Source organism: Cladophialophora yegresii, assembly GCF_000585515.1.
Source record: "Cladophialophora yegresii CBS 114405 chromosome Unknown aczIN-supercont1.3, whole genome shotgun sequence".
NCBI classification, from domain to species: Eukaryota; Fungi; Ascomycota; class Eurotiomycetes; order Chaetothyriales; family Herpotrichiellaceae; genus Cladophialophora; species Cladophialophora yegresii.
This window is the reverse complement of record NW_006913047.1, coordinates 3,029,624-3,054,301: the sequence shown is the minus strand read 5'-3', so window position 1 is coordinate 3,054,301 and position 24,678 is coordinate 3,029,624. Positions and strand designations below refer to the sequence as shown.

At 53.7% G+C, this 24,678-nt stretch overlaps 11 protein-coding genes across 11 annotated transcripts; 3 read left to right on the top strand and 8 right to left on the bottom strand.

Annotated features, from left to right (window-relative positions):
• Positions 1–522: 522 nt before the first annotated feature.
• Positions 523–3,113, bottom strand: A1O7_04846 (carnitine O-acetyltransferase; the record flags this gene model as incomplete). Its single annotated transcript, XM_007758856.1, has 2 exons — positions 523–650; positions 713–3,113. The coding sequence occupies 2 exons, from the start codon at positions 3,111–3,113 to the stop codon at positions 523–525; spliced, it is 2,529 nt and encodes an 842-aa protein (XP_007757046.1).
• A 1,711-nt stretch (positions 3,114–4,824) lies between these two features.
• A1O7_04845 (uncharacterized protein) lies at positions 4,825–5,748 on the bottom strand (the record flags this gene model as incomplete). The annotated part of the gene is made up of 2 exons (XM_007758855.1): positions 4,825–4,892; positions 4,947–5,748. 2 exons carry the CDS (start codon positions 5,746–5,748, stop codon positions 4,825–4,827), a joined length of 870 nt encoding a protein of 289 aa, XP_007757045.1.
• A 3,730-nt stretch (positions 5,749–9,478) lies between these two features.
• On the bottom strand, positions 9,479–10,333 carry A1O7_04844 (uncharacterized protein; the record flags this gene model as incomplete). Its single annotated transcript, XM_007758854.1, has 2 exons — positions 9,479–10,066; positions 10,124–10,333. The coding sequence occupies 2 exons, from the start codon at positions 10,331–10,333 to the stop codon at positions 9,479–9,481; spliced, it is 798 nt and encodes a 265-aa protein (XP_007757044.1).
• Positions 10,334–11,262: 929 nt separating this feature from the next.
• Positions 11,263–12,309, top strand: A1O7_04843 (ribokinase; the record flags this gene model as incomplete). The annotated part of the gene is made up of 1 exon (XM_007758853.1): positions 11,263–12,309. One exon carries the CDS (start codon positions 11,263–11,265, stop codon positions 12,307–12,309), a length of 1,047 nt encoding a protein of 348 aa, XP_007757043.1.
• Positions 12,310–13,116: 807 nt separating this feature from the next.
• On the top strand, positions 13,117–14,528 carry A1O7_04842 (uncharacterized protein; the record flags this gene model as incomplete). Its single annotated transcript, XM_007758852.1, has 2 exons — positions 13,117–13,538; positions 14,087–14,528. 2 exons carry the CDS (start codon positions 13,117–13,119, stop codon positions 14,526–14,528), a joined length of 864 nt encoding a protein of 287 aa, XP_007757042.1.
• A 683-nt stretch (positions 14,529–15,211) lies between these two features.
• Positions 15,212–15,902, bottom strand: A1O7_04841 (uncharacterized protein; the record flags this gene model as incomplete). The annotated part of the gene is made up of 2 exons (XM_007758851.1): positions 15,212–15,361; positions 15,435–15,902. 2 exons carry the CDS (start codon positions 15,900–15,902, stop codon positions 15,212–15,214), a joined length of 618 nt encoding a protein of 205 aa, XP_007757041.1.
• Positions 15,903–16,920: 1,018 nt separating this feature from the next.
• On the top strand, positions 16,921–17,306 carry A1O7_04840 (uncharacterized protein; the record flags this gene model as incomplete). The annotated part of the gene is made up of 2 exons (XM_007758850.1): positions 16,921–17,010; positions 17,070–17,306. 2 exons carry the CDS (start codon positions 16,921–16,923, stop codon positions 17,304–17,306), a joined length of 327 nt encoding a protein of 108 aa, XP_007757040.1.
• Positions 17,307–17,576: 270 nt separating this feature from the next.
• A1O7_04839 (uncharacterized protein) lies at positions 17,577–19,298 on the bottom strand (the record flags this gene model as incomplete). Its single annotated transcript, XM_007758849.1, has 1 exon — positions 17,577–19,298. One exon carries the CDS (start codon positions 19,296–19,298, stop codon positions 17,577–17,579), a length of 1,722 nt encoding a protein of 573 aa, XP_007757039.1.
• Positions 19,299–19,801: 503 nt separating this feature from the next.
• A1O7_04838 (uncharacterized protein) lies at positions 19,802–20,641 on the bottom strand (the record flags this gene model as incomplete). Its single annotated transcript, XM_007758848.1, has 1 exon — positions 19,802–20,641. One exon carries the CDS (start codon positions 20,639–20,641, stop codon positions 19,802–19,804), a length of 840 nt encoding a protein of 279 aa, XP_007757038.1.
• Positions 20,642–21,198: 557 nt separating this feature from the next.
• Positions 21,199–22,372, bottom strand: A1O7_04837 (thiazole biosynthetic enzyme, mitochondrial; the record flags this gene model as incomplete). The annotated part of the gene is made up of 3 exons (XM_007758847.1): positions 21,199–21,523; positions 21,576–21,594; positions 21,727–22,372. The coding sequence occupies 3 exons, from the start codon at positions 22,370–22,372 to the stop codon at positions 21,199–21,201; spliced, it is 990 nt and encodes a 329-aa protein (XP_007757037.1).
• A 1,397-nt stretch (positions 22,373–23,769) lies between these two features.
• On the bottom strand, positions 23,770–24,450 carry A1O7_04836 (uncharacterized protein; the record flags this gene model as incomplete). The annotated part of the gene is made up of 1 exon (XM_007758846.1): positions 23,770–24,450. One exon carries the CDS (start codon positions 24,448–24,450, stop codon positions 23,770–23,772), a length of 681 nt encoding a protein of 226 aa, XP_007757036.1.
• Positions 24,451–24,678: the final 228 nt, after the last annotated feature.

Sequence of the window (24,678 nt, the reverse complement as noted above, 5' to 3'; positions counted from 1 at the left end):
TAATTCCGCCTAGCACGATGAAGTATCTTCGCTCGGCCTGCCAATCACATCCATCACACCACCGACGGTCTACAGTCTACGCAGTCACGGCAGTTTCCTGATCAGAGCCTGAATTAGCCGGGAGGAAGGGGATTTCACATGCTCGACCACTGGGTGACCATTCTCATGATGCCTCGATTGCTACATCGCCAAACAGGTCGCCGTCACATATCGTAAAATCGTGTATATACCAGGGGCATCTGCATATCTGTGGCCATGTGTGTCACCAGTGCAGCTCGGCGCCTCTTCCGCACCCGCGCATCCTGATTGGGCCGCCTCGATCCAGGCACAGCAAGCAGCCCCGACCGGCTTTTTAGGCATGGCCTCAGATGCGCATCATCGTGCCGCTGCCGCCGCCTCTGCACCTTAATCATCGCCCCGGACGTCTCCCCATTTGCTACCAGTGCCATCCAACCAGGCAGTCGCCACGATCGCCAGTTCGTGCTAAGGCTCCTTCTTCCTTTTCCCGCCATTTCTGCACACTCAGTACTCTGACAAAGCTAGCTTCTTTCCCACTGTCCGCTTGCGCTGCACAATCTGCTCTGCCGGTTGCGGCTTCGGCTTGTCTTTCTTCAGTGCGTGCAGCAGCATGCCAGCATCAAAGAAGCCATCTAGAAGGCGGTGTCAGCTCACTCAAAGGAGGTATACGTGGGGCAAAAACGGTGGAACTTACATCCACCCAAGCCATCTTGGTCATCAGCTGTGTCCATGCTTGCCGGGGTTTGGACGCCATCAACCTTGGACGCCTCGGTCTTGATGACCCGACCCCGTGATTTAATCCTGCCATCTTTGCTGGCTCTCTCTTCGGCCTCTCTGGCCCGTGTGATCTTGGCTGCCGCGAGATCTTTCGTTTTGGTAGCTCTGAGGAGTCGTCGGATTTCGTTCAAGTACCCCTCCAGACTGTCCACAAAGCGCTTGGTCTGTCGATGCTTGCTGCTGGCGCAGACGGAAATACAGTCGTCCTTGATGATGTACCCAATGCCGAATCCATCACCAGAGGTAGGACCAAAGCCAAAATGCCGAAGTGCGGGGTTACCACAGTTGGACGTACTCATGATGGTGTTGTTGATCTTGTCCCAACCTGGGTCGCTGAAGAGAGCTGGCATTTGGTGCAAAGGAGGAGCAGGTGATCGACTAGTATCTGTCCCGGTCCGCGAACGGCTGATAGACGGGGATTCTTCCAGCCTCTTTGGACTTCCCACATCGCTAGCATCCGTGGGACTGGAGTAGCCGTTTGAGCCCAAGCTGGCGGTGCTGGCCAATTCTGCCCCCTCATCGTTGACTTTCCGCTGCCAGACGCAGTACAGCGCGTACAGGTGTCGGTCGTGTCCCTGGGCCTTGCTCGACTCTTTGGTGATGGCCGTGTGCCTCTGCGTCGCAGCCTTGAGTGCATCAACCTTCTTCTGAGCGGGATTGTCGCCCCAGAACGTCTTGACGAATTCAACAGATTCTGGAGTCACTGTCCTGATGGCTTCTGTTCGTCCGTGGAAGTACATTTTGGTCATGGCAGGCTCGTAAGTATTCTCGACCCGGCCATAGAGGCCGTAATATGCTGCTTGGAAGGCCATCTGCACAAAGGCATCGGGCGAGTAGCCCATCGACGTGATGAAGTTCTTACCATAGCCGGCAAAATCCAGTGTTTGAAACTCGTTTTGATTGATCAGATCAGCCAGCCTTGTTTCGGCAAAACGGAGGGCAATCTGTAGTTCTGGGATCATGTCCCACTCCAACTTGTGGGGAGTCGTGCTCACATCGCCAAAGCTGTCAGGGTCGCGCTTTGACGGGTCAGGGCTTTGACTGGTCCACAATGTTGGTGCCTGGCCGTTGATAGACTTGGCAAACCTCAAGATCGTGTCCGTGTAAACGTCGCTGGCAAAACGAAGGACAGTATGACCATCAACGCCTGTATGCTCAAAGTTGACGCCTGCACTGCCATTCTTGCAGACGATGATCTGAAGCTTGTCGTACCATCTGTTGGTGCAAGTGCCGACTTGGACCCCGCGGACGACCTCGTTGGTACCACAAAGCATATTGCCGCAGAGTTGCGAGATATCTGCAGGCTCCGTATAGTCCAGACACACGATGAACAGCGCAGAATCGACGATGTTGAGACACTCAGCGTTGTCGGAGCCTTCATCCTTGGTCAGAATGTCCCGCAGGTGGGACCAGGTCTTGCGATTCTCGGTGCTGAGCACCCCGATGGCACCCTTGGCGGCTTCTTGGATGGGTATCTCCTCGGCATCGTCGACAATCACCTGGAGGTTGATAGCGAGATCTTTCTCTGTCATGATGAGGTCGTTGTTATCGTCAAGCGCATCGAACCAGTAAAACTGGCCACGGCACATGACAACGACATGCTTGGAGTCGGAGTCCTGGCCAATGATGCAGCCGTTCTCTGTCGGCACACGAGCGGTTCCAAACAGTCGCGAGTACTGATACATGTCGAGGGGTGTTCCCCTGAGGGTGTCCGGTGGTAGCTCTTCTTTTCGCACGGCCCTGACGAAGCAGAGCGCAGATGTGACCAATGAAGCGGCTCGGGTGACCTGGTTGTTCCGCGCTGGTGTCGGATCGTCCTCTAAGAGGAAGAAAGGGTTCAGGTTCAAGACGACCGGATTGTCATAGTTCAGGTAAGAATCGTACCAAAATTGCTCGATATAGCTGGTTCGGCCCGTGGCATATTTCTTCAGTCGTTCCTGCAGGTCCTTACCTTCGTTCTCAAGGAAGTCTTTGGCGGCGGCTTTTGTGTCGTTATGCTCCTGGTGAGATTGTAAGGGCGCCAAGGCCTCGAGGTACCTCTTCAAGGTAGCGTCTAACTCAGGGATAGGCAGTTTCGGGAGTTTGTCCTGCGCCGCGAATGTGATACCCTGCCTGGACAGCTCCCTCTTGACAGAGACCGGCTCCTTCTCGACATGGGTGTAAGACTCCTTCGTCTCCTTGGCCGCCTCCAGCGACTTCTGTTCCTCACTGGCTGGCATGTTGGCGCTGGCCCCGTTCTCCGGAAGCGGATCGTTCAAGGACTTCTCGAGGGAGCTAGGACGAGCAAAATATCGGGTTCCTGTGGGATTGGAGGGCATTGTCAACGTCTAGATCACGGGTACAGTGCAGCGACAAGTGTGGCCACGCTCAGGAGCCGAAGAGCTGTGCGATAGAAGTAGTGACAATCATGTAAGTAGTAGGAGGGCATTGGGGAAGGCGGTTTCTGAGACCGAGGGGCAAGGACTGCGACTCTGCTGGCCCAAACACAGAAACCTGAAAAGAAATAGGAAGGGTGCAGCAGTGGCAGAGTTTGGCTAATATGGTCACCTGGCAAGATCAGAGTCGAGAGGGGTGTTGATGAGCATCATCGTCGATGCACTGCCGTGCTGTAATTGCAGCATGTGAAGAGGTGCCCCACGGGTAAAGGTGGCATGACGCCTAGGGTCCTCTGGAGAAATCCGGCAGGCGGAATGTATCGCAAGCAGTGCATGCGTATGCGGGCAGAAATTGAATGTCGCCATGGTGTATGCTTGTGGGAGCGTCTCGGAGGAAAGGAAATAGGTCAACGTACAGGAAATAGAACTGAAGACGCGGGTCTGACTCGTCCAGCATCTAACGGTCGTCCCCGTCGTGGGCTCTGAGTGGTCTGATGTAACTGTCCCGTCCAAGCGTGGGGATCCCTTGCGCCGCAATGGTTCGGGTCAACCGAGAGCAGAAGACACGTTGGCTCGAGGCGAAGAGTCAAGGAGTGCTGAATCGGATTATCGCACTGTTCGTGCTCGACGGAAGATAGGTATGGACAAATGATGTATGCAAAGAGGAGATAGGAACTTCGCGGCTTGCTCAATTGTTTTTGTGGTCGACTGAAGGCAGCGTCGCCTGTTACCTCCACCGGCTCAGCCAGAAGCAGCAGCCTGTGACGTAGCGAGGCCCCTCCCAAAGCCGCGAGGTCGACAGCTCGGACGGGCTTTTATGGTCTCTGGAAAGCCTTGCGCGTCCGCGATTTCTAGACCATCTCGATAGGTGGCGGCATTCTCGTCCGACTTGAAACGATGTTCGCCCTTCTTACCAGCTTGAGAACATCTGGCGGATGATCGGAGACGCGCGAGCAGAGGATATCCATCATGACAGAATCAGAAATGACTCTAACCTTCGATAGGTAAGTGGGAGCTGAGCTTCCATTTCTCCGCAGCCAAGCCTGGGGAAAGCCTGCAGTGGCGAGAGTTGCAATCCGTGGGCAGAAGGAAACTGCTACAGTACCTCGCAGCAGCCTGGGTCGAGAAACACGAGTCTTGATCCGATAAAGACCGCGCGATCGCCACCCAGGAGAAGCGATGCCGGACAATTGGATGACTTTTTCAAAAGCATTGGCGAATCTGAAAGGGCTTATTACTGTTCACACAAGTCTGGACCACGGCAATTTCTGAACATCCGAGATGCTGTTGATACAATTCCCCTGGCCAAAGGCTATGTGGACAGACTCGAGCTGCTTCATTCCGGGTTCGCCCTTCCTTCACTCTCATCGCACCAAAACGGTCTCCAAGCCAGCACTATCTGTGGTCAAGAATCAAAATCCAAAAAGCCATGAAGTTCATTTCATCCAGATCAGCTCACAACTGCAGCTATTCCGGTAATGAAGCAACATGCTTGTAGAAGAGAAAAGAAACCAGCGTTCGACTGCTTTGGGCTGCGTCCTGTGCGCATGTCAAGTTGCACCTGCTCGCAGATGCTTGTTTCCGCACTATGCTCCGAAAGTCGGATATTCCAACTCGTCGTGGAATCGTGTCGTCGTGCAAGGGACACGCATTCTTACAACGTGACGGTGGGTGTGTTTCCTGGTTGAAGGACGTTCGCAGCATATTGGCCGCCGAAGTTACCTAAAAAAACAGGGTTAGCAGCTGACTTCTATCAGGAGAGGAGAATGAACATACCAGGCGGGCTATAGTTACAGACTGTGAAGTACGGGCTAACGTTGCCGCCTGTGTTAGCCAACCCGTTGGGGCAATACTGGGTTGCGCAACCAACGCCCGTGGTCGACCTCCACACGATCTGAGAGTAGTGACCCCACTTCTCGAAGTTGCTCATGTCAGGCTCAGACCCATATCCTGGGTAGAAGCCGATCTCGCCGTTGTACATCTCGTTGGTGATCATGGCGGGGATATCTTCGGGGGGAGCACCTGCGCCGATGTTTTGGCCATACCCACCGCCACCTGTGGAGGTGTCATGAGCGTAGACGCAGCTGGCGGCTATCTGAGCGGCAATCGAAGCCATGTGGTCATCCCAGCTAAGGCTTGGAACTGACGCATTCGAGCGGTGCATGTTGTGGGAGTCAAGTATTCCTTGCTTATAGTCCGAAGAAACCGAAGTTGAGACCGGCGCAGGAGCAGATGAAGAGGCAGCAGGAGCTTCTGGGGTTGAAGATGACCAGGAGTTCGATTCGGGGGCGCCAGTCGGAGCAGCAGAGTCGCTGCTCCAGCTTCCTCCGCGCCATTCACCCCAGCCACCCCAACTGCTCCAGCCGTTGCGAACTTCAGAATCGCCAGAGGTAACTTGGGCAGAGGGAGCGGCGTCGACAGAGGTAGCCGCAGGTGTATCAGCGGGTGGGTATCCGGTCACGGTGACAGTGACGGTGAACATCTCGACTTCGGTTGTGTATGCGCGCTTGTCCAAAGGAGTGGCAGCAGCGATACCAGCGTACATGGCACCCAGGAACAAAGCTGTGGCGGTCTTCATTTTGGCGGTTGATCAATCGCTTTCGGTTGACTTGACTTGAATGACGGCTAACAGAACAGGTTGTCGCGAGTAGACGATGCACCGGGCGTCGTTTTCGTGAGGACAAGGCAGGGACAGGTCCTTGTTTGGTGGCGAGTTGATAGTGACGGTTGAGCAGTCTTCTTCCGTTGATGGGAGTTCTTCACACCTGGTGAGGCAGCGTGCTGGTCGGCCGGGTGATCTCTTATGAAAGAGCCGTGTTGACGGGACAGGGACGATCAAGATCAAGTCCAAACAGCACGGTCACTGACTGTGCTTGTCGTTGTCGTGCTACTGGAGCAGGGATGCAGGAGTAAGGTAAGTCTCGAAAGAGCGACTGTCCGACTGTGCGCCTCGAAGGAGTGAGAGGGCTCAATGGGACTGAGTGAAAGGAATGGTGGCAGCTGGCCTAAAGAAGGACTGAAAGTGAGGTAAAAGGAAGGGCGAGGCTGGAGGAGCCGAGGCGAAGGTGAGGTTGTGAGGGAGTGTATATTTAGTGAACGGCTACTCAAAGGCCTTTGCGATGATTCCTTTGTGACTGGGGTGGCCGGTGATGCTGGTTCACCACTGGGTTCGGGGCTAAATGAACAAGGAAAGTGACCCCACGTCGCTGTTCACCAATTGCAAACGCCAGCGACAGAGCGGAGGGCAGGCCGAGCTTTTCGTCACCATAGCATCCGCGCAAGGGCTACTGGCTGGGTGTCGTATCTGGAGCTTAGCCAGATAGAGCGATAGTACAGGTAATGCTATACCCGAGACAGCTGGAAATCCAGTGATTGCGGAGAGCTAAGAGCCTCGGAGGTTTCGCTTGGAGATTATCCGGGATATCGATCGCAAGGCAATCTGAGCTGAAACACCTGATTTACTAGGATGGCAGGCGGTATTCCCTATACTCGTTGAGTGCCACGGCGCAAGCTTACGTCGACCAGTGATAAGAACAAAGAAAGAAGCTAGTCTCGAGAATAGAAGAGACACTGTTGCTGGAGGGGAGTAAGATGAGAGGAGGGATCACGGACAAAGGACGGGCGCAAAGGGTTATGAAGAGGCGGGAAGACACAGACGATGGGGTCACAGACTGAGCCCAGATTACAATACCACTGGCTGAGGACGGAGCAGATGCTGGTAACTGCCCGCGAGTCTCTTCGAAGGGACGATACGGAGTATGGCTCGATATGGGGAGTACAGTAGAGCCAATTTCTTCATGTCAACTGCATACATGTCCTGGCTTGAGGAATGCGACGCCGAGGCGGAGACGGCTCAGTCTAAAATCGGTGAGTTGCAATTCGAGCTGGGGAACCACTGCATGCTTTCTCCTGTACACCCGCCTGCGACAACACACTACTCCATGGCCGACAGCTGCCACGCCCACTTTTATTCCCAAGCTTTGTGAGCACACGTTTACAGCTGCAACATCAGTTAGTCTTGCCAGATTGGCACTGGGTTGATGAAACAAGACCCTGGCCAGACTCGACTTCATCGGCGGCAGATGAGGCTGACGCTCTAGCACCAAGAGTGGGCCAAGCAGTCGGAGAATAAAGTGGCTTGCAGACGAGTGCCAGCGGGGTTGAACTTAATCGCTTATCAAATTTGCGCCCGGAGATCGGGGCTGGGCCCGCTGGACGATTGGTTGGGGGACCCCAGCATGCAGGAAAGCCGAGCTCGCCGAGCAGCCCTTGCGCCGCTGGGTGCATCTGACGACACCCGCACGCGGTCGACCGCCACATTTGCATGAGCCTTTAAGCCCCTTTCCACAGCATTTCCACCCAAAGGATTCACATTGCAACTCCCCTCGAAGTACGGAGTAGGGCTTCTTGGCAACATGGATGTTCCCATCTCGCAAGTGCCCATAATGGCTGAAGATACCCTATACCCGTGGGCCAGCTTTTCAACATTGTCCAGAACAGAAACATCACCTCCAGGGTCCAGCAGATTTGTTGAAAACGTGCCCATCGCTCGCTCGCCGCCTCACGGCAGCTGCACCTGTCCTTGAGCATGACTTGCCCTGCCGCACTGGCAGATTCAGGGTCGTAGCTACGACTCCCTGACCAGGTCCAATTTAAATGGCTGTCCCTGTCGCTTAGGTCCTGCATGCTACGATCCCGTCCATCCTCTCCACCGTCGAAACGGCGCCCTCATTCTGCAATATGCCACCGCGACGGACCAGCTTGCAAGAGACGGGGAAATACAAGCAGCTAAGCAGATTGCCAGGCTCTGGTCCGCACCAGGAAGACAGCTCATTGTCGGCGCAAGTGATCAACCATTGAAATCAGCATGGTTACAGCAGCGGAAACGAGTCTATCTCGAGTCTCGTTCCCAGTCTTTGCTCGGCAGCAAGAGTAGCGCGTTCAACCAATAGCTTTGGCTCGACAAGAGTTTACCAGTTTATGCTGTCAGACCGGCAGTCTGCATACAGACCCTGCACACTGTACACCGTCTCCTTAACACCGTGGCTGGCCGGTCCACGAGCTGTCGCAAAACGCACCAACACATGATACGGGTGGGTTGCATGCTTGTGGCGATTGGTGTTCGCGACGAAATGATGGAGACATGTCCGCTGCGAATCTCCCGCATCAGTGTAAGATTGTCCAAAGGTGACCCGACATCGTGCTGTGAACTGGATTGCTCGACGAGTACCTAACACTCACAATTGCCGAATATCTAGTCTGCACAGTACATGTTTACCGACGCTTTGCCTGCCGCTAGGAAGCTGCTTGGACGTGATGACAGGCGACACGCAATTGGCACGAGGCGTCCGCTTGCGAATGGTTGAACGTGTTGCAACTCTCGAGGCCGAGCCTGTTACGTGCGACTGATGCAGTAACGTGTCGCCCGTCACCGGCCTAACTGAGAGCAGTGTCTGACACGATCTCTAACAGCACGTGGGGGTTCCAAGCTGCATATCCTCGAACCACCGGTTGAACTACTTGGAAAGGCATTTATGCAGACGTGTCCAATTCAGGAAGGAAACATACATGCTGCAAGGGGCGATAGACTCAAGAAGCCGTCGTTATCCTGTACAAGCAGCCGACGGTCCCCTCGGTTGCGATTGACTGGTCCACCACCCTTCTGATACTAGGGCCTGCGTAACGTATTCCATCTCCCTCGTCCAGATATTGTGCAAGGCTTACGTTACGTCGCTTTCTGGTCTGCAGCGTCGCTGGCGCTCTGTGTAATCGCTGGGTAGTCAGAAAAAACCATGGTTTCGATTTGGACCACGTGGACTCAGCCTGAGGCTTCCCCTGCATACTTTTGCAGTCAAGCAATCTCACCTTTCCAACGTTATCATCCCGGTTTTGATCAGCAACTCTGGTCCAATATGGCACCACAGGAACCCAGCTTGTCCAGGCAAAGGCAATCCATTCGATGGTGTTCTGTGCGCTAAAGACTGCCCGCGCTCAGGTACGGTAAACCAATATCGGTGTCGATCACAGGATTCTGAGGGCGACATGAATCATAGACTGCCTGCTCAGTTACTCTAATTCTGCGTACCTAGGTCAAAGACACGACAGGGCCTATCCTCTGCAGATCCAATTCTACATCAGATAGGGGCATATCATTCTTGTTGGACTCGAAGCGCTATCCGGCCGCGGTTCTCAGGTATGATTGTTTGCATGAAGACAAGAGGACATGTGATTGTCAAGGTCTAGATTCCGTGTTGCTTTTGATCGCAACCGAAAACACGTATCGACTGTGCGAAGTACGATACCTTCTGTCACTGTGTCTTAGACTTGCCCTCATAAGAAGTACCGTTCGTCTGCCTGGAGCAGACATCCGGCCTACCCTTTTGACGTTCCGGTGCCACCTGCTTTTCACGATACAGACTTCCATCACATAGTCTTCTCACGTCTTCTTTTCTCAAGATGCCATCGTCGGGCCAAATCAGCACCCAAGCGAATCCCCATTCAAACATCGCAGATACCTGCCCGAAGAAATCAAATGCGAGCCTGGATCTTCTTAAGCCGTGCCATAATTCCCATTTCGTCAGACCACCTTTCCCATCCTGGTCGAACTTGGTGAAGAAGTCCTCGAACGGCTGCGGTCGAAAGCGACCTTCGGAATCAAACGTGCCGGTACCGCTGCCGTGTTTGTTCATGTATGCATTCTTGACCCAAAGCCTGAAGAAGGGATCAGGCACCCATCCCGGGTTCGTGTTGTAGGATTGCACGGCATGGAGAAAGGCGGTAAAGAAAAGAGAGGTAGGTATCTTCCAGTCAAACGAGCGGCAGGTGCGATATGTGTCGATAGGCCATATCACGCCGTCACCGTCAGGATCGAAGAATGAACAATGTGCCTCGAGGACCTATTGCGGCCAAGGTTGTGAGCGACTAGGCTATCACGAAGGTGCTGAACGTCTTACAGTCTGATGCTGATGCTTCTCTGCCCAATCATCTTTGACAGTCCCATGCGGCGATTCGGATGTAGGAGCATAAGTCGTGTAAACAAGACCCGAGTTCTTCAGCTGGGAATCATCCGGTGGTACATGCGCCTTGTATCGCTCTGTGACAGGTGCTTCAGGTATTGACACTCGGTGCGCTGGACATGCAGGTTCTTCGATATACGGCGACATTGTTTGCACTTTTTCAAAACCGCAGCCCGATGTTGACTTTGGGTAAAGCAGGAAGCGCAGGGGCAAGTTTGACCGACATTCCGGAGCTCTCTATATGTCAATAGAGCAGCGCATGCACTTACCTGTCCCGATTGAGGCTCCAGCGTTTTGTGGTGGATCACAGCGTTGAATAAGCAATGTGAGTCGACAAAAGTGAAGATGTTGACATCATGGACTTTTGGCGCCGCGTCGCTTACCCGACGAGGCCGAATAAGGCACGCAGTACTCCGTACCTGAGGTCAATACGAGTACGAGGGCTCATGGCAGTACATGATCCTTAAGTATGCACCGTCGTGTCCAACTGAAAGGACAAGTCAGAAATCACTGCTACCCATAAGATTGTGGGCACAGTCGAGAGACCTCTGCCGCAGGGATGAGTTTCTTCTCAGTCGAAGATCAGTCCCAATCCGCACTCCGTGGTTCCGCCAATTAGAAACTCGCTTGCTAAAACGCAGCCCGATTGGCTGCAGGCTTTCAGTGGGTTGTCACGTCAGGAAGGAGAAAGCCCTTCTTGTGGTTGCTGCGATGTAGTATAGAACAAAGCACGAATTCATGCCCTACTGAATGCTCCCGTCGCTCTCCACCAATATGCGAGATACTTCCTTCCAGTGAAGCAGTAAGCTTGCGATCGTAGGAACGAAGAGGCCACTTCCTGGACCAGTGTAACACATTTTCTTCGACCGCACTCATCCACATTCTTACAAGCAACCAGGAACTTGATCTCGGTTTTGAAAAGTTCTGAGTCCCTTGACCTTTGGTGCTACCGCGGTCATTGTCGCGGACCTCGACAGCGTTGCTCTGAGGAGTCTGCCGTTAGCGACTGCTGTTAGTTTTAAGCCGAAACGGTTCACCCCATCAACAAAACTGCATAGCACCTCGTCATTCACACAATGACTCCGAAACAGAAGATATGCGTCATTGGCTCGTTGAACATCGACTTTGTTACATCAACACCCCGTATACCTGGCCCTGGAGAAACCCTCACTGCAACGTCTATGACAGTGCATCCTGGTGGTAAGGGTGCAAACCAAGCTGTTGCATGCGGGAAGGCTGCATTCACCGCCCCAGGCTCCCGAGATGTTGCTGTTGAAATGATCGGCGCGGTAGGAGCAGATGACCCATACTATTCCTCTTTGCTGAAACCGACACTGGAGAATAGTGGCGTCAGTACGACTAATATTAAGGAGGTAAATGGTGACCAAACGGGTACCGCTACGATACTGGTTGATGAAGGATCGAGCGGGGAAAACAGAATTCTGGTCGTCCCGGGAGCCAACGCTACAGCCACGGATGCCCAAGCGCTATGCGCCACCGCTATGAAGCACCAAGTACCGGACGTCGTGGTTATGCAAGGGGAGATACCTCGGAAGACCGTTTTAGAATTGCTCGAGATGTTTAACTCAAGCGACCTCCAGACTTGTGTGGTTTTCAACCCGGCGCCAATGTTCCCTGATGGCATCACGCTCGAAGCACTGAAGAATCTTGCCGTGCTGGTCGTCAATGAGACGGAGTGCCGGCAACTCTTTGCCTCGAGCAAGAGGCTTGATAGCGGCAAAGTCTCTGGCAACAAAGACGAGCCCATGGACGTCGCCGAATTGGAACGGCTGACGACGTCTCTGCATGAAAAAGCCAAAATCAGTATCATTCTCGTGACGCTTGGTGCTCGTGGTGTCTATTTTTCACATTCTACCAAGACAGCAGGTGGTATCGACAGGGGACTGGTCTCAGCTTTGAAAGTGGATCGAGTTGTGGACACAACAGCGGCCGGTGATTCTTTCGTGGGATATTTTGCAACGGCGCTTGCACGACATCTTGCGCAGGCAACGAGCCTAAACGATTTCAATGTCAAGCAGGCGGCCACGACCGCGAACCAGGCCGCAGCGAAGTGCGTACGGAAGAGTGGAGCAATGGGGAGTATACCATTCGGCTACGAGTAGTCCCGAACGGTCGGACCGGAGCTGCAGCATCTACTGGCTGAGCATCATATCGAATTCCGCAGCCTCAGAGGCCCAGCCGCCGTCGGACACTATCTAGTCCCGAATCCAGAAATTCCACAGCTGGATGAGCGCAAGGACATGTGAAATCTATGGTTTCTTTGCAGCCAACATGGCCGGACGGTTCAGGTACACTTCGCCGCACCTGTCCGTTACAAACCAATAATCTCTCGCCCCTTCGCTGGCTTGAAATACTAGGATATGGAATATCTGGTTGTGAATGTACTTCGGACCGTGTCTGAGTACTGCGTACTGTGTACTGCGGACGGAGCAGCCTCGTCCGGGTGGTGGGACACTTATCATTGGCTGGTCGGCTGGACACCTGCAGAGCGGCAAGCCTTGTGTGGAGAAGCCGAGGTATTTGCTCCCCTTTGATACTTGTCGGGCCGTCCACCTCGAATGTCCTTCCAATGCTGACTGCTCGGTCGAGGGTTCATCGTCAGAAAATATATACTCAGCTGACACCAGGGCTCTGCATGTTTTTTCTCCTGTCGTAGAACCAGACGAGACGACCTACAGTTCCGGTAGCATCAAAGCCGACTAATTACAAGGTCAAGAGGCTTTTCCTGACGTGAGCCCTACCGTGGTACATCACACCTCGTCGACCAGAACGCGAGAACCGGCACGACCGCGGTACTTTGACAAATCCAAGCCATACAGTAGCTGAAGCCGAATCGATATCCCCATCCGCGACTACAGCCTCGCCTTCTTGATCAGGTCAACGCAAGCAGAGCCCAACCACAAGCAATCATGACAAGCTATTCCTCCACGTCGAATACAACGATCCCTCCTCCCTCCTCTAATCCCTCCGTCCTCCTTTCCTACCCAACCCCCGCGATCCTGCTGGTCACGATCAACCGCGTCAAACAGATGAACTCGATCCCCTTCCCCGTCCACTGGCACCTCCACCGCGTCTTCGAATGGTTCGACAGAGAACCCACCCTGCGCGTGGCCATCATCACGGGTGCGGGTCCCAAGGCCTTCTGCGCAGGCCAGGACCTGATCGAACTCGGAAAGCGGGATCCCAAGGAATTGGAGGAGAAGCCGTACCTCGCGTTGCACCCGCCGACCAGTGGTTTTGCGGGGATTAGTCGCCGGTTGGGCAAGAAGCCCATCATCGCGGCCGTGAATGGGTTTGCGCTCGGCGGGGGTTTTGAGATTGTGCTGAACTGGTGAGTGAGGCTGTTTGCCTACTGTGGTACCTTTTTGCTCTGTCTACCTTTCTTTCTCGATCTCTCCGGCTTGGCCTGGCCAAAATGGTTTATACGAGATATTCCATTTTGTTCTACTTGGAAGAGAAAGAGCCTCTTTCGTGGGAGTACCTTCTTGCATTCAGTGTAGAGACGGACATTGCATCACCTCTCTCCTCTGCCCGTCTATCCCCATCCCCTTCTTTTGGCCCCGGCTCGCTTTACCTGGGTGAAGCAAAGAGGCAAGCAAGCAAGCAAGTAAGAACCAGGAAGGGAAGAAAAAGAATTTGAGCATTCCCGCCTGCCGTTGTCGGTCCCCTTACACAATTTTCCTATTCCTGTAATACACAGCCACTCAACATTGACCACCTTTGCCCATTGCTGCTTCCCCTCTTCTCTCTCTTTCTCCCATTTGGACAAGCTACAAACTCCACAGAGCATCCCACTAGGTCCACCTATAGATACAGTGATATGGCTATGCAGCCATACGGAGTACATACATACATGTTTACTAACTCATTGCTCCCCAGCGACATGACAGTAGCCTCCCCAACCGCAACCTTCGGCCTCCCCGAATCACTCCGCGGCATCTACGCCGGCGCAGGCGGCCTGCCCCGCCTCGTCCGCAACGTTGGGCTCCCACTGGCCTCCGAGATCGCAATGACGGGCCGCACCTTGTCGGCCGCCGAAGCCCTGCGTTTCAACCTGATCAACCACGTCTCCAGCAGTCCCGCGACGCTGCTGGATGAGGCCGTGGCGCTTGCCCAGAAAGTAGCGGACATTTCGCCGGACGCCATCATCGTGACGCGCGCGGCCATTAGAGAGACGTGGGAGAATGGGTCCGTCGAGCGCGGGTTTCAGTTGGTCGATGAGCGGTTGAAGCGCGGGTTGATGGAGGGGGAGAATTCGAGGGAGGGGCTCGCTGCTTTTCGGGAGAAGAGGAGGCCCGTGTGGAAGGCTAGTAAGTTGTGAGATCACCGGGTGGAGGGGGAAGGAGATAAAAAGTGAGCTATAGTAGTTGAGAGAGGCGTATGGGCACATTTTCTGAGAGATGTGCAGATTTTGTAGGGAAGTTGTATCCATCGATTCTCCTGTTGAAGGGGCTCCAATGTTGCTGCCGAGTTTTGGTCTCTACCCTCCTATATGACAGTGTTGCTGTAGTCCGTCTAGTAGGCCCGTTTCATTCCCACACGCCTGTGATTTCTTGCTGTAATGTCCAGTCTCACGCTGCTTGCGGCCCCTGGCTCATGTGCGCAAGGACTAGAGTCGCGCCGCTTGTGGTCCCTAGCCCGTGAGATCGATGGGTCTCAAAATCAGGCCATATGTGTGCCTGTCAGTACAGATAGTTTCAATCCTTCACGCATCATTCAGATGCAGGACGGGTCAGTACCATCCGGTGGCGCGTCGTAGCATTCAGACTCCCACGCTGGCCACTTCAGACAGCCAAAGCTTCAAGTCCACATGCCAGATTGTGGAGAGGTAATACCCAGCCCGAACACGTCCAAGATTCGGACTTGACGAGATTCTGTAGAGCCTGTGCTCTCTCGTGCACACCCCTTTTTTTCTTTTTGAAAGCGTGTCGTTCAGGAACCTCTGGGCGCTGGGGTGTCAAATATACTATATCCGACCAGTAGTCCCCGTTCTAAAGCTGAAAATCACATCTGCGTCAAACTGACATACATTCCCCAGGCCAGACCTGCCAAGCCACCCACAAGCATTCTCTGATCAAAAGGCACCACGACGAGGTTTAGAAGAGTGATCACCGGCCAGAACTTGTACCCGGCCATAAGCATGGGGAAGAAGTCCTATAAATAAGGGTACGTCAGTTCCTCGCGTTCGAGTGGAGCGCCCATGGGGACATCTAGACCCGCAACTCACATTTTGTACAGTCGTCGCAATATGCTCGAAGCTCTTGCCCCTCAGTAGATTAATCATGACGATGAACCACACAGTATTGAAGCCTGCACCCAGAGTCTGATCTAGTAAGAACTTGGCCGCGGTATTTGTTAACGAGAGCGCAGCCTTCTCATCCTTGACTGGGCGGGCATCGTCTTCTTTCTTGCCTGCCGCCGCGCCTGGTGCCTGTCTTTGGGGATGGCTCGGGAACGTCTCTTCGAGCCAGAACTGCCATTTGTAGTTTGGTGGGGTCGTGATGATTGCGAGGACGATGAAGTGAACGAACGCGATGGGATCGATGGCGGACCAGCCTTCGCGGTAGGCGTTGAACCCCTGGGCAAGGCTGTTGGAGACCGCACTCATTACTGCTCCTTCGAGGGTTACGCGGAGAAGTTTCGAGGATGGGGCTTCGAGAGACGAGGGAGATGGGTTTTTCGAGGGCTTAGACATTCTTGCTGCTAAGGATGACTTTGAGATGGAAATAGGTGTATGTCGTCGTCGCAGGTTCTGGTGCAGTCGGTTTCTGCCAGTCTCTTGTTACTTTGCTCTACTCCGGCTGGAAGAATGAGTGAACGGTGTTGGGTAGTAGCGAGGTAAGTATGACTGCGTCGTTTACATAGAGACAGAAAGAGGAAAATCACGGAGCTCCCATAATTTCTCTCATCCTTTTGCCATCCAAAGATGAGCCACGTGTCAGGTTGCGCCGTGTGCAGACAGGAGCACTGTCGTGAAGCACAGCATCGTCAGCTCGTCCGCAACAAGAAGGCACAAGTCTGCGCGGGCTAATATTCGGTCAACAACTCAGCTCTGTTCAATGAGAACATTTCAAAGCCGCCACAGCTTCGGAGTATCATTGCTATCCCGCCCGACAGCAACGCCGGTGTTCCGCAGAGTGGGACAAAGGTCGACGGCGCATCCCGCTGAGGGGTGACGGTAGCCCCGGAATTTCCCTGTGAGGAGGCACGCGATCCGGCTACGAGGTACGAATTTATTCTGAGGTTGAGGTTTGAGGCGACCAGCTCAACTTGGTCGTCGCAATATTCAATGCCATTTTGGACAGGTACGTAGATCGAGGTAGTCACGTCAACCGAGACCGATCTTGAAAGCATACTGCGGCATACTTTATCCGAAGAGGGTACTCCGTAGTAGCCATAGTTTCGCGCACCTGGCCATTGCGCAGGCCAAACCTTGCCTGGAGCAGATGACTTCACAAGTGACGTTAAGCATGGGACGAGCCTCATCCCAACCAATCTTTGTCCATGGGATGATGGGTTGTGCTGAGGCTCAATGATGACTGCATTGCTGCAGTGGAGTGGCCTTTGGTGACTAGGGAACTCTTCTCCATCATCTCTACCACCTCTTATTCTCGACTCAAGCATCGATAACACGCTGTTAACAACTCAAGAACATATTCAAGATTGATACCGACCACTTCTTCAACTGGACTCACCGTCTACATCACCTCGCAATGCCTCGAGGAGCAGAACACGAGGACGGAAAGCCTCAGTCTGACAACGCGGTGGAGGCGGGTCAAGACAAGATCCACGGAGGAGGAAAGGTAGGTAGTCCCTGGAGGGTCTTCTCGCGAGCAGCACCAACTAAGAGTGCGGCATACAGACGACCGACGAAGTCGAAATCAGTCACGCAAAGAAGACGGCACCTCTCCCTGATTTGAGCGAGGTCAACGACCGTACCCTCAGCTTCGGAGCAGCACCCGGCCACCAAGATGGCCATGGCCACGAGGCACCAAGGACGCAGGGAGAGAGGACTGGAATGGGTTCCAAAAACGATCTCGGCAAGGCGGGTGAGCACCCATTGGACAACCCCACGGATGAGTCGGCCATTCGTCGATAGGCGCATCAAGGTCAAAATAATAAGATACGGTGGTTATTAAAATCGACACGGGTCGCATCAATGAGGAGTTTGGGCATATAGCATGCAGGTTGAATATACACTACTTCGGTCTAGGCTTGTGGTTTCCCACCGGAACTGAAGGGAAAGCGTATGCATATGCATGTGGAATACCGCTGGGCATGCTCAAAAACAGATGGTTTCAAATATAGCCCTTATGGCGCGAATGCATCGCTGCCTGGAAATCTATAGTTGTACAAGTCCTCGGTGCCGTTACGACACAACTGGCTCTCTTGGAACAGTACGCTCGATGCCATCCGCCCCATCAAGAGCATCCTCCTCGTCCTTGACTACCTCCGGCGCAGTCCACCCGGTCCCAGCCTGAACAAGTAACATGAAAATAGCCAGGACACCACCTGCCATATAGATTGTCTTGAGTGCTTGCTCGTACCCAAACAAGGCCACCTCTTTATCCACGCCAGTCAGCTGTTGAACCATGGTAGGCTTGCCCACAAGCTGCCGGATCAAGTTCTCCTTGCCCTCAAATATCCCACGATCCCGGAACCCCTGGGTCAGGGCCTTCTGCAGCGTCCGCAGGAACAGGCCGCCCGAGACACTTGAGCCGAACGACCCAGACAAGCTGCGGAACATCGCATTCAATGGGATGACAATGATATGCGTCGAAGGCGTAGTAAGGTGCAACACATGCGCCAGTGAGTAGTTCAGCAACGACCCCACGATGAAGCCGTTCACAAACAACAGAGTCAGATATAAATAGATGTTCGAAGACGTCGTGGATATCCAAGAGACCGCGAACATCGAAAGGGCAAATGCCCCAAAGGTGGCGATGCAGGCGGCGTAAAAGGACCCGGCTCGTCGAATATGCAACCAGCCCGCCAAGAGGCCGCCAACGGCAAAGCCCAGATTTGTCGGAATGAGCGTCAGTCCGGCGCGACTCTGAGGCCAGCCCCTTAACGTGAGGACATAAGCAGGTGTGTAGAACAGAACACCCCATCGAGCGGTCATAACTCCGATGGTCGCTAAGCCAGTGAGGATATTGCCCCTGGACTTGAGCACTGAAACGGGTACGATAGGGTGCGTTGCCCAGCTTGACTCGACGAAGAGAAAGAGGACGAACGATGCCAGCGAGAGAATGATCGGCATGATCTGGATTCGTGGAGACGAGAGGCTGTAAAGCAATAGCACAACCGCGGCAACGATGCTAAAGACGCCAAAGTAATCGATTTGAGCCAGCTTCTTCGCCAGCGCTTCGGGGGCCGCAGAGTCCAAGACTTGCTTCGGTTTGGGAATGCTGAAGAATGCCACGGTGACGGCGACCAAGGCGAATGGGATCTGCAGCCAGAATATCGCGCGCCAGCCGACCAGCGGCTCCAACGCGCCAGCAATGATGGCTCCGCATGCCACGCCCGCAGTATAGCCCGTATTGATACATCCAAAGAACAAGCCCCTCCTCCGCTGGCTCGTCAGTTCAGTGACAAGCAGGAATGCCACTGGCGTGACTGACGCGCTTCCCATGCCCGTGATAGCTCGACCCGCTAGGAACCATGGCAGTGACTTGGCCTGGGATGTGACGAAAAGACCGCAGGTCTGAATGATGATTGAGGCGAGCAAATACACCCGCGGCGTGAAGATGACGCACAGGCGGCCTGCCACAGGCGTGATACTCGTAATGGCGATCAGGTAGGCTGATGTAAACCAGCTCACCGCATTCGAGACCTCGAGATCTGAAGCAATCGGTGACTGAATCGTGGTGATGAGCGAGACATTGTTTGTAAGAATAAAGATGAGGACCCAGACGGAAAGGCAGATCAGGGCTCCACGTGTCGTCGAAAGCTTTTTGTCTTGCCCTTTGTCTGTACGCGAGAGTGGTGACACATCTCGTGTCTCAGTCGTGTGCCTGTTGAGGACGGCAAAGGTATTGGGCGACGAGGACAGCAGAGGAGTCCTCTCCGAGCGTGCCTCGTTGGTTGTCATGGTTGAGTCCGAGACTTGCTGAAGGTGTATACCTGATCACCACCGTTAAGGACCGCCCAACGTATTGTCAACTCCAAAAGAATGAACGAAAAATGGTCAAGGCATGCCTTCGTGCACCGGAATAGTTGGCCGAAGATACTTCATTGATACGAAATGCTGACAAACGCCATTGAAAGCCGAGATCTCGGCCGATTGCCCTATTTTAGTGGGGTAACTTAAGCGAGGATATCGTGCGAAGCATGGAGCCTGGTACGGTGAAGTCCCATCGTCGTTGTAGCACTTCGAGCAGTCTCCATCAAGCTGTGTGAGACACGAGGTTTGAATTGTTGCGTATGTCGTCAATGGTATACCGAGTGCCCAGATTACATTATATTTCCTGCCGCGAGCACATTCTCTGCCAGGGGTTTGGCCGCTGCGATACAAACGTACAATTCCTAATCCAAATCCAAATTCGATGCAGCTCCGAAACACCTTGCTTAGCTCTTCCCAGTTTTTCGCGGTCATCAGGCTTTTGCAGTTGCCGGCTTTTGGCCATCCTTTCCTGACCTGATCTCCAGCTTCTTCGGTTTTCGTCTGGCTGGCTTTGATTCTTCGGACACGCCAGTATTGACACTAGGCTCCTTCTTGACTTCAGACTCCTTCTTTACAGCGCTGTCACCAGTTGTGTCCTGATCTTGGTTCGAATCGGCACCCTTCTTAGACCTGATCTCCAGCTTCGGCGGCTTTCTACGCGGCTTCTCGTCCCCATTTGTCGACTCAACGCTGTCCGATGCAGCTCCTTTCTCAAGCCGCGCTTTACGCTCCGCCTCTAAGGCGTCAACCACCCTCCCCGGATCCGCATCCTCAAACGGTACTTCTTCCACCTTGCCACCCTTTCCGCCACCTAGCTTCACCCATGGCCCATGGATGGCACCGACGCCACTTCCCACAAGCATCCCCAGTCCCGTCGCAGGCACCGACAGTATTGCTCCGAGTACAGTGCCCACACCCGCACCGAGGCCCAGCCCACTGGCAGCTCCAATTCCACCGCCAAATCCAAGCCCCTGCCACGGCCCAGATTGCATTCGTTTCGCCATCTTGCTGTGCCCATTTGCTTCCATTTCCTTGTCAAAGGCTTCCTTTAGCAGCTTTTCGCGTTGTCCCGATGAAGCCATGGCCATGGCTTTCTGTTTGAGGCTGTTGGCGGTAGACTGGGCTTTCTGGGCTTTCTGCAACGACTCGATCGTCTTGAGCATTTCTTCTCGACTGGGCATGTCCCCATCCTTTGGAATCTGTGGCATGTCGCCGCCATCGCCGGCCCCGCTGCCACCACCAGCACCTAGCATTGATTTGACTGTTTCCATTGCCGCCACAGACAAGGCTTACTGGACCAGATGACGTCTGAACAGCCTCAGCTGCAGGCTCAAGGCTATCCGTGCCCTGCAATGTGATTCCAATCCTTGGACAGGTCAATATTGGCCTTTTGGTGTGTCTGTCTCAATTATAGACAGCATCCTAGAGTATTGAAAAGAGCATTTGACGGAAGGTCAAGAGTGAGCACGCAGAGAGCGAACTTGGTCGTGGACCGAATTGTTGGACACGAAGCATTGACGTCATGGGTCTTCGACCTGGAGGCTCCTCTCAGAGCAACCAATCAATGCTTCGCATCTGCGGACAAAACCCCTTCTCACAGCCGCTTTCCTCAGCTTCACCTTGCCCGCATTTCAACAAAGATGGAATATTATGATGCCAGTTCAAACAATGAGATATAGACAGCTGTTAAGTACTATGCGGTATTCTGCACGTTGCTGAGTGAATTGAGAGAGACATCCTATCTGCTTGGGACTACTTCGAATGAATGACTTGGTGATCTTAGCCGATCACCTCCTCCATGATAATATCAAGGCGAGGTGCCTTTCCACTACTCAGCACATTCTGCCTTTCTGGTCTCGAAGACTTTCAATGCCTCTTCCGCAGCTTTGACACCGCTGAGCACCATCGCACCAAATGTCGGACCCATGCGGTTGGCACCATCCAGCTCGGACAGTTCCATGCCTCCCATGATCAAGCCAGGGGAGACTTCGCGTGTGCCCTTGACGATCGCATCCTCGGCGCTATTCATGTCGAGGCCGCGCATACCTCCCAACTTTTCTATAGCATTCATGCTGACAAGCCGCTTTGCTGAAAAGGCTCCAAAGGGACCGTCATGACCTGTGGTGCTAATGACCAAGGGAGCGTTGATGGTGCTAGATGCAATTAGTACTAGGGTATCAACGGTAGGCTCCGCTTCAAACTCACTTTGGGTCCATGCAGCTATCTGTTGGTCACACATGAGTTAGCATCGTCTTCGGATATGGAGTGAGAGAAAAGCTATTGTGCAAAATCCTTTTCGTGGCTGGGAGACTAGGAAGAGGTATCGATCAGGCATCTGGATAAGAGACGGACTCACGGTCGTCATGGTGGAGAGTGACCAATGTCCAGTTCGTAACCACGCCGACAATCCTGACGTTACCGTCGGCGGCTGGACGAGTGATCAAATCCTCGACGCAAGTGGCATTGAACAACTTGACGTTTGGCATGGCCAAAACCTTGCTCATCAAAGTCGACATGAAGAGAGCGGCATGCTTGACGACAACGTAGTTGCCCTCGTCCTCAAAGGGTACGCCGATGTCGTTCAAGAATTCATCGGCTGGCTTGCGCAGGACCATTGCCGAGAAGAGCTGGCCGCCCAACCAGCAACCACCACCAGGGCTCACGGAAGCCTCGACAATGGCGATCTTGAGGTCCGGGCGAGCCTTCGCGAGGGTGTACGCGGTGGACAGGCCGCAAGAACCTGCGCCGACGATGACGACGTCGGACTCGGCATATCGGTCGAGGTCCGCAAAGTAACGTCTCGTCATGGCGCGAGAGACTTGGGACTCGCGAATGGGAGCAAATTTGAAATCACCCCATTTGTCGCCGAACCTGTCCAGCAGAGTTTGGTCCTCGTTGGAGGCCTGCAAAACCACATTTTTGGCATCAAGGGCGCCTGTCTTCAGCTCCTTGGTGGCAGTGAAGCCATCAAACTCATTGAAAGTGGCGATTGGCGGAGACATGTTGCACGTCCTGTCAAGTGTTAGGAGATTCCTCGAGGAGAGAGGGAAAGAGAAGAGATCGCAAGATCCTTTCGCTGGTATTATCCAGATCAAGTTAAACCGTATGATCTCAGAACGCAACTTTCTACGATCCAGCGACGACCGCGCCATCTCCAGATCAACGAGGAAGCTGGGTGGATGGCTGGAGCGACGCTGGCGTGCAAAAGTTGCGAACACCGGTTCATGCGCAGACACTCTCATGTCTGTTAAAGTGTACCTTGACCATGATGGCTGTCAACCGAACGAGGGGATAGCATGACAACCCCCATCTTTTTGCAGTGAGATTTACTACTCGGAGGTCGATTGGTTGGTTTGACCTGGAAGTGTTAGCAAGTTGTACCGCTGGGGGGCACCATGTCGGCTGGAGGGGAGTACTCGAGGTCGATTTGATATTGTTCTTCTTTCGTGCCAATTCAAGGTTCTTGACTCACGGTGGTTGGGACAGAGGGGATAGCAAAGAGCAAGGAAAATCAGAACAAAGATTCCCAAACTTGTTCAAAGGCTGGTCATCCTTATATGCGTAGGAATGATACGGAAGCTCGGGAGGGGCATCGAGGGGCAAGTGGGGGTCGAGCGGATGTCCAACGCGTTATCAATATGAATCATCACACATCCTCAGTGGCCCGGTTCGCCGCGTCTGACGATCCTTAATGCTTGCGAATTCTCAAAGGCAAACCGCCACTGGTTCAATGTGTATAGCGAAGCCTTGGCAAAGCACGACACTGGCTTATCATGGACCGCATGCGTTACCTGTCTAAGGAGTCCCTCAAGTCTGTTTGGATGAGCAAAGGGCATTCCGGAATTCGTAACCGTGACTTTTATACTGTGCATTAGCACGTTATGCGGCTGTTGCAGCGTCCGTAATCCAGAAGGCAGCCAATCAAGTCGTACCTACTCACATAACCATAGTTACCTTTTGAGCAATAGGAAACCAGCGACCGGACCTGTTGCAGGCTTGTCTGGCCGTAGTGGTTGAGCAGGGGACCGCGGGACTCAGGCCCGGAGATTTTCAATCAGAGTCTGCGCTCGGCCACTGGAGGCTTCGGTAGGCGGCCTATTTTCTTTGATTTCTTGAACAGTGTTTCAGCACGTTGGTGCTGTGGGGGAGTCTTAGTCCAACCTCCAACCTTCCCACGTTGCTTGAGAGAGAAATTGACAAAACAAGATGATCACATCGACATCTCCATGACGCTGTTCCGTCCGCACTGCTCTGCGCCCGTTGTCGGGGATCAGTTTCACATCCCGAGATTCTCCCTTCATTCCCTAGCTGCAACGACTTCATCTCAACCACTGATAGATCTTCTCGGCTTTCGAGGAAGAGCGCCGCGTCGAGACATTTCCATGTCTGGGCACGCGTGTCAATGCGGAAGACACAGTTCAGCTTCGAATACAGTCTTCTTCGAGACAACCACGGTTTTCAGTACGTCCTCCTCAACGAACTTATCCTCCTCATAATCCTTGGCTCTCTTGCACAACCTGCCGCAAGCACCGGGGTCTTCATGTCCGACGATGTCCCGGGGGCAGACATAGACCTTTTTGGTCAACCAGGCGGTCTTGTACTCCATTTGCACGTCCGAGGAGCATGATTTGGTCAGCTCTCGAGCTCCCTCGAACAATTCGGCCCTGTATTCGAGCATCACCGCCTTTTCGTATGTTTTGTTCCTCAGCCAGGCCGTCAGCTGTGCAATCTGGAAATATTGAGCCTCTGCCAGCAGCGCCTGATACATGCTGTAATCATGTCCGGTGAGGCTGGTGTAGAACAATGGGAGGGCTCCTGATCGAAGGTAGCGGAGAACGTAGGTGAAGAGAGATCCGTCGGCATCCACGAAGTAAGACCCATCTGCCTGTCGTCGCTCCCATTGTGTCGAAAGCAGTCTCTGGAAATAAGGGCTTTCGCCAGTCAAGGTAGAGCGGAAGGCGACGAAGCGATGCTCGCCCACCTGGACAGTGATGGGGTCACTGGTTGGAGAAGGAGAGGATGGAGCTTGATCGCCATTTGAGACCTTGGTGTCGCCGAGTTGCTCTTGATCTGTTGACATCCTAAGACGTGACATGTGCGGGAGGCTTGCTTGTGGTGGGCTGGTAGAGTGCAACAGGGCTGGAAGCTGCGTAGACTCGATGCAAGGTTGGGCTAAGGCCCTCTCAGAGTCTGGAAATGGTCAAGTCTACGCTGGCATTTAGCTTGTCATGGAAAGCTGGGTCGAGGATATGTTGAACCTGACCTGTTCACGCGTGGGCGTGGCGTCAGAACCTCCTGAAATTTCCGA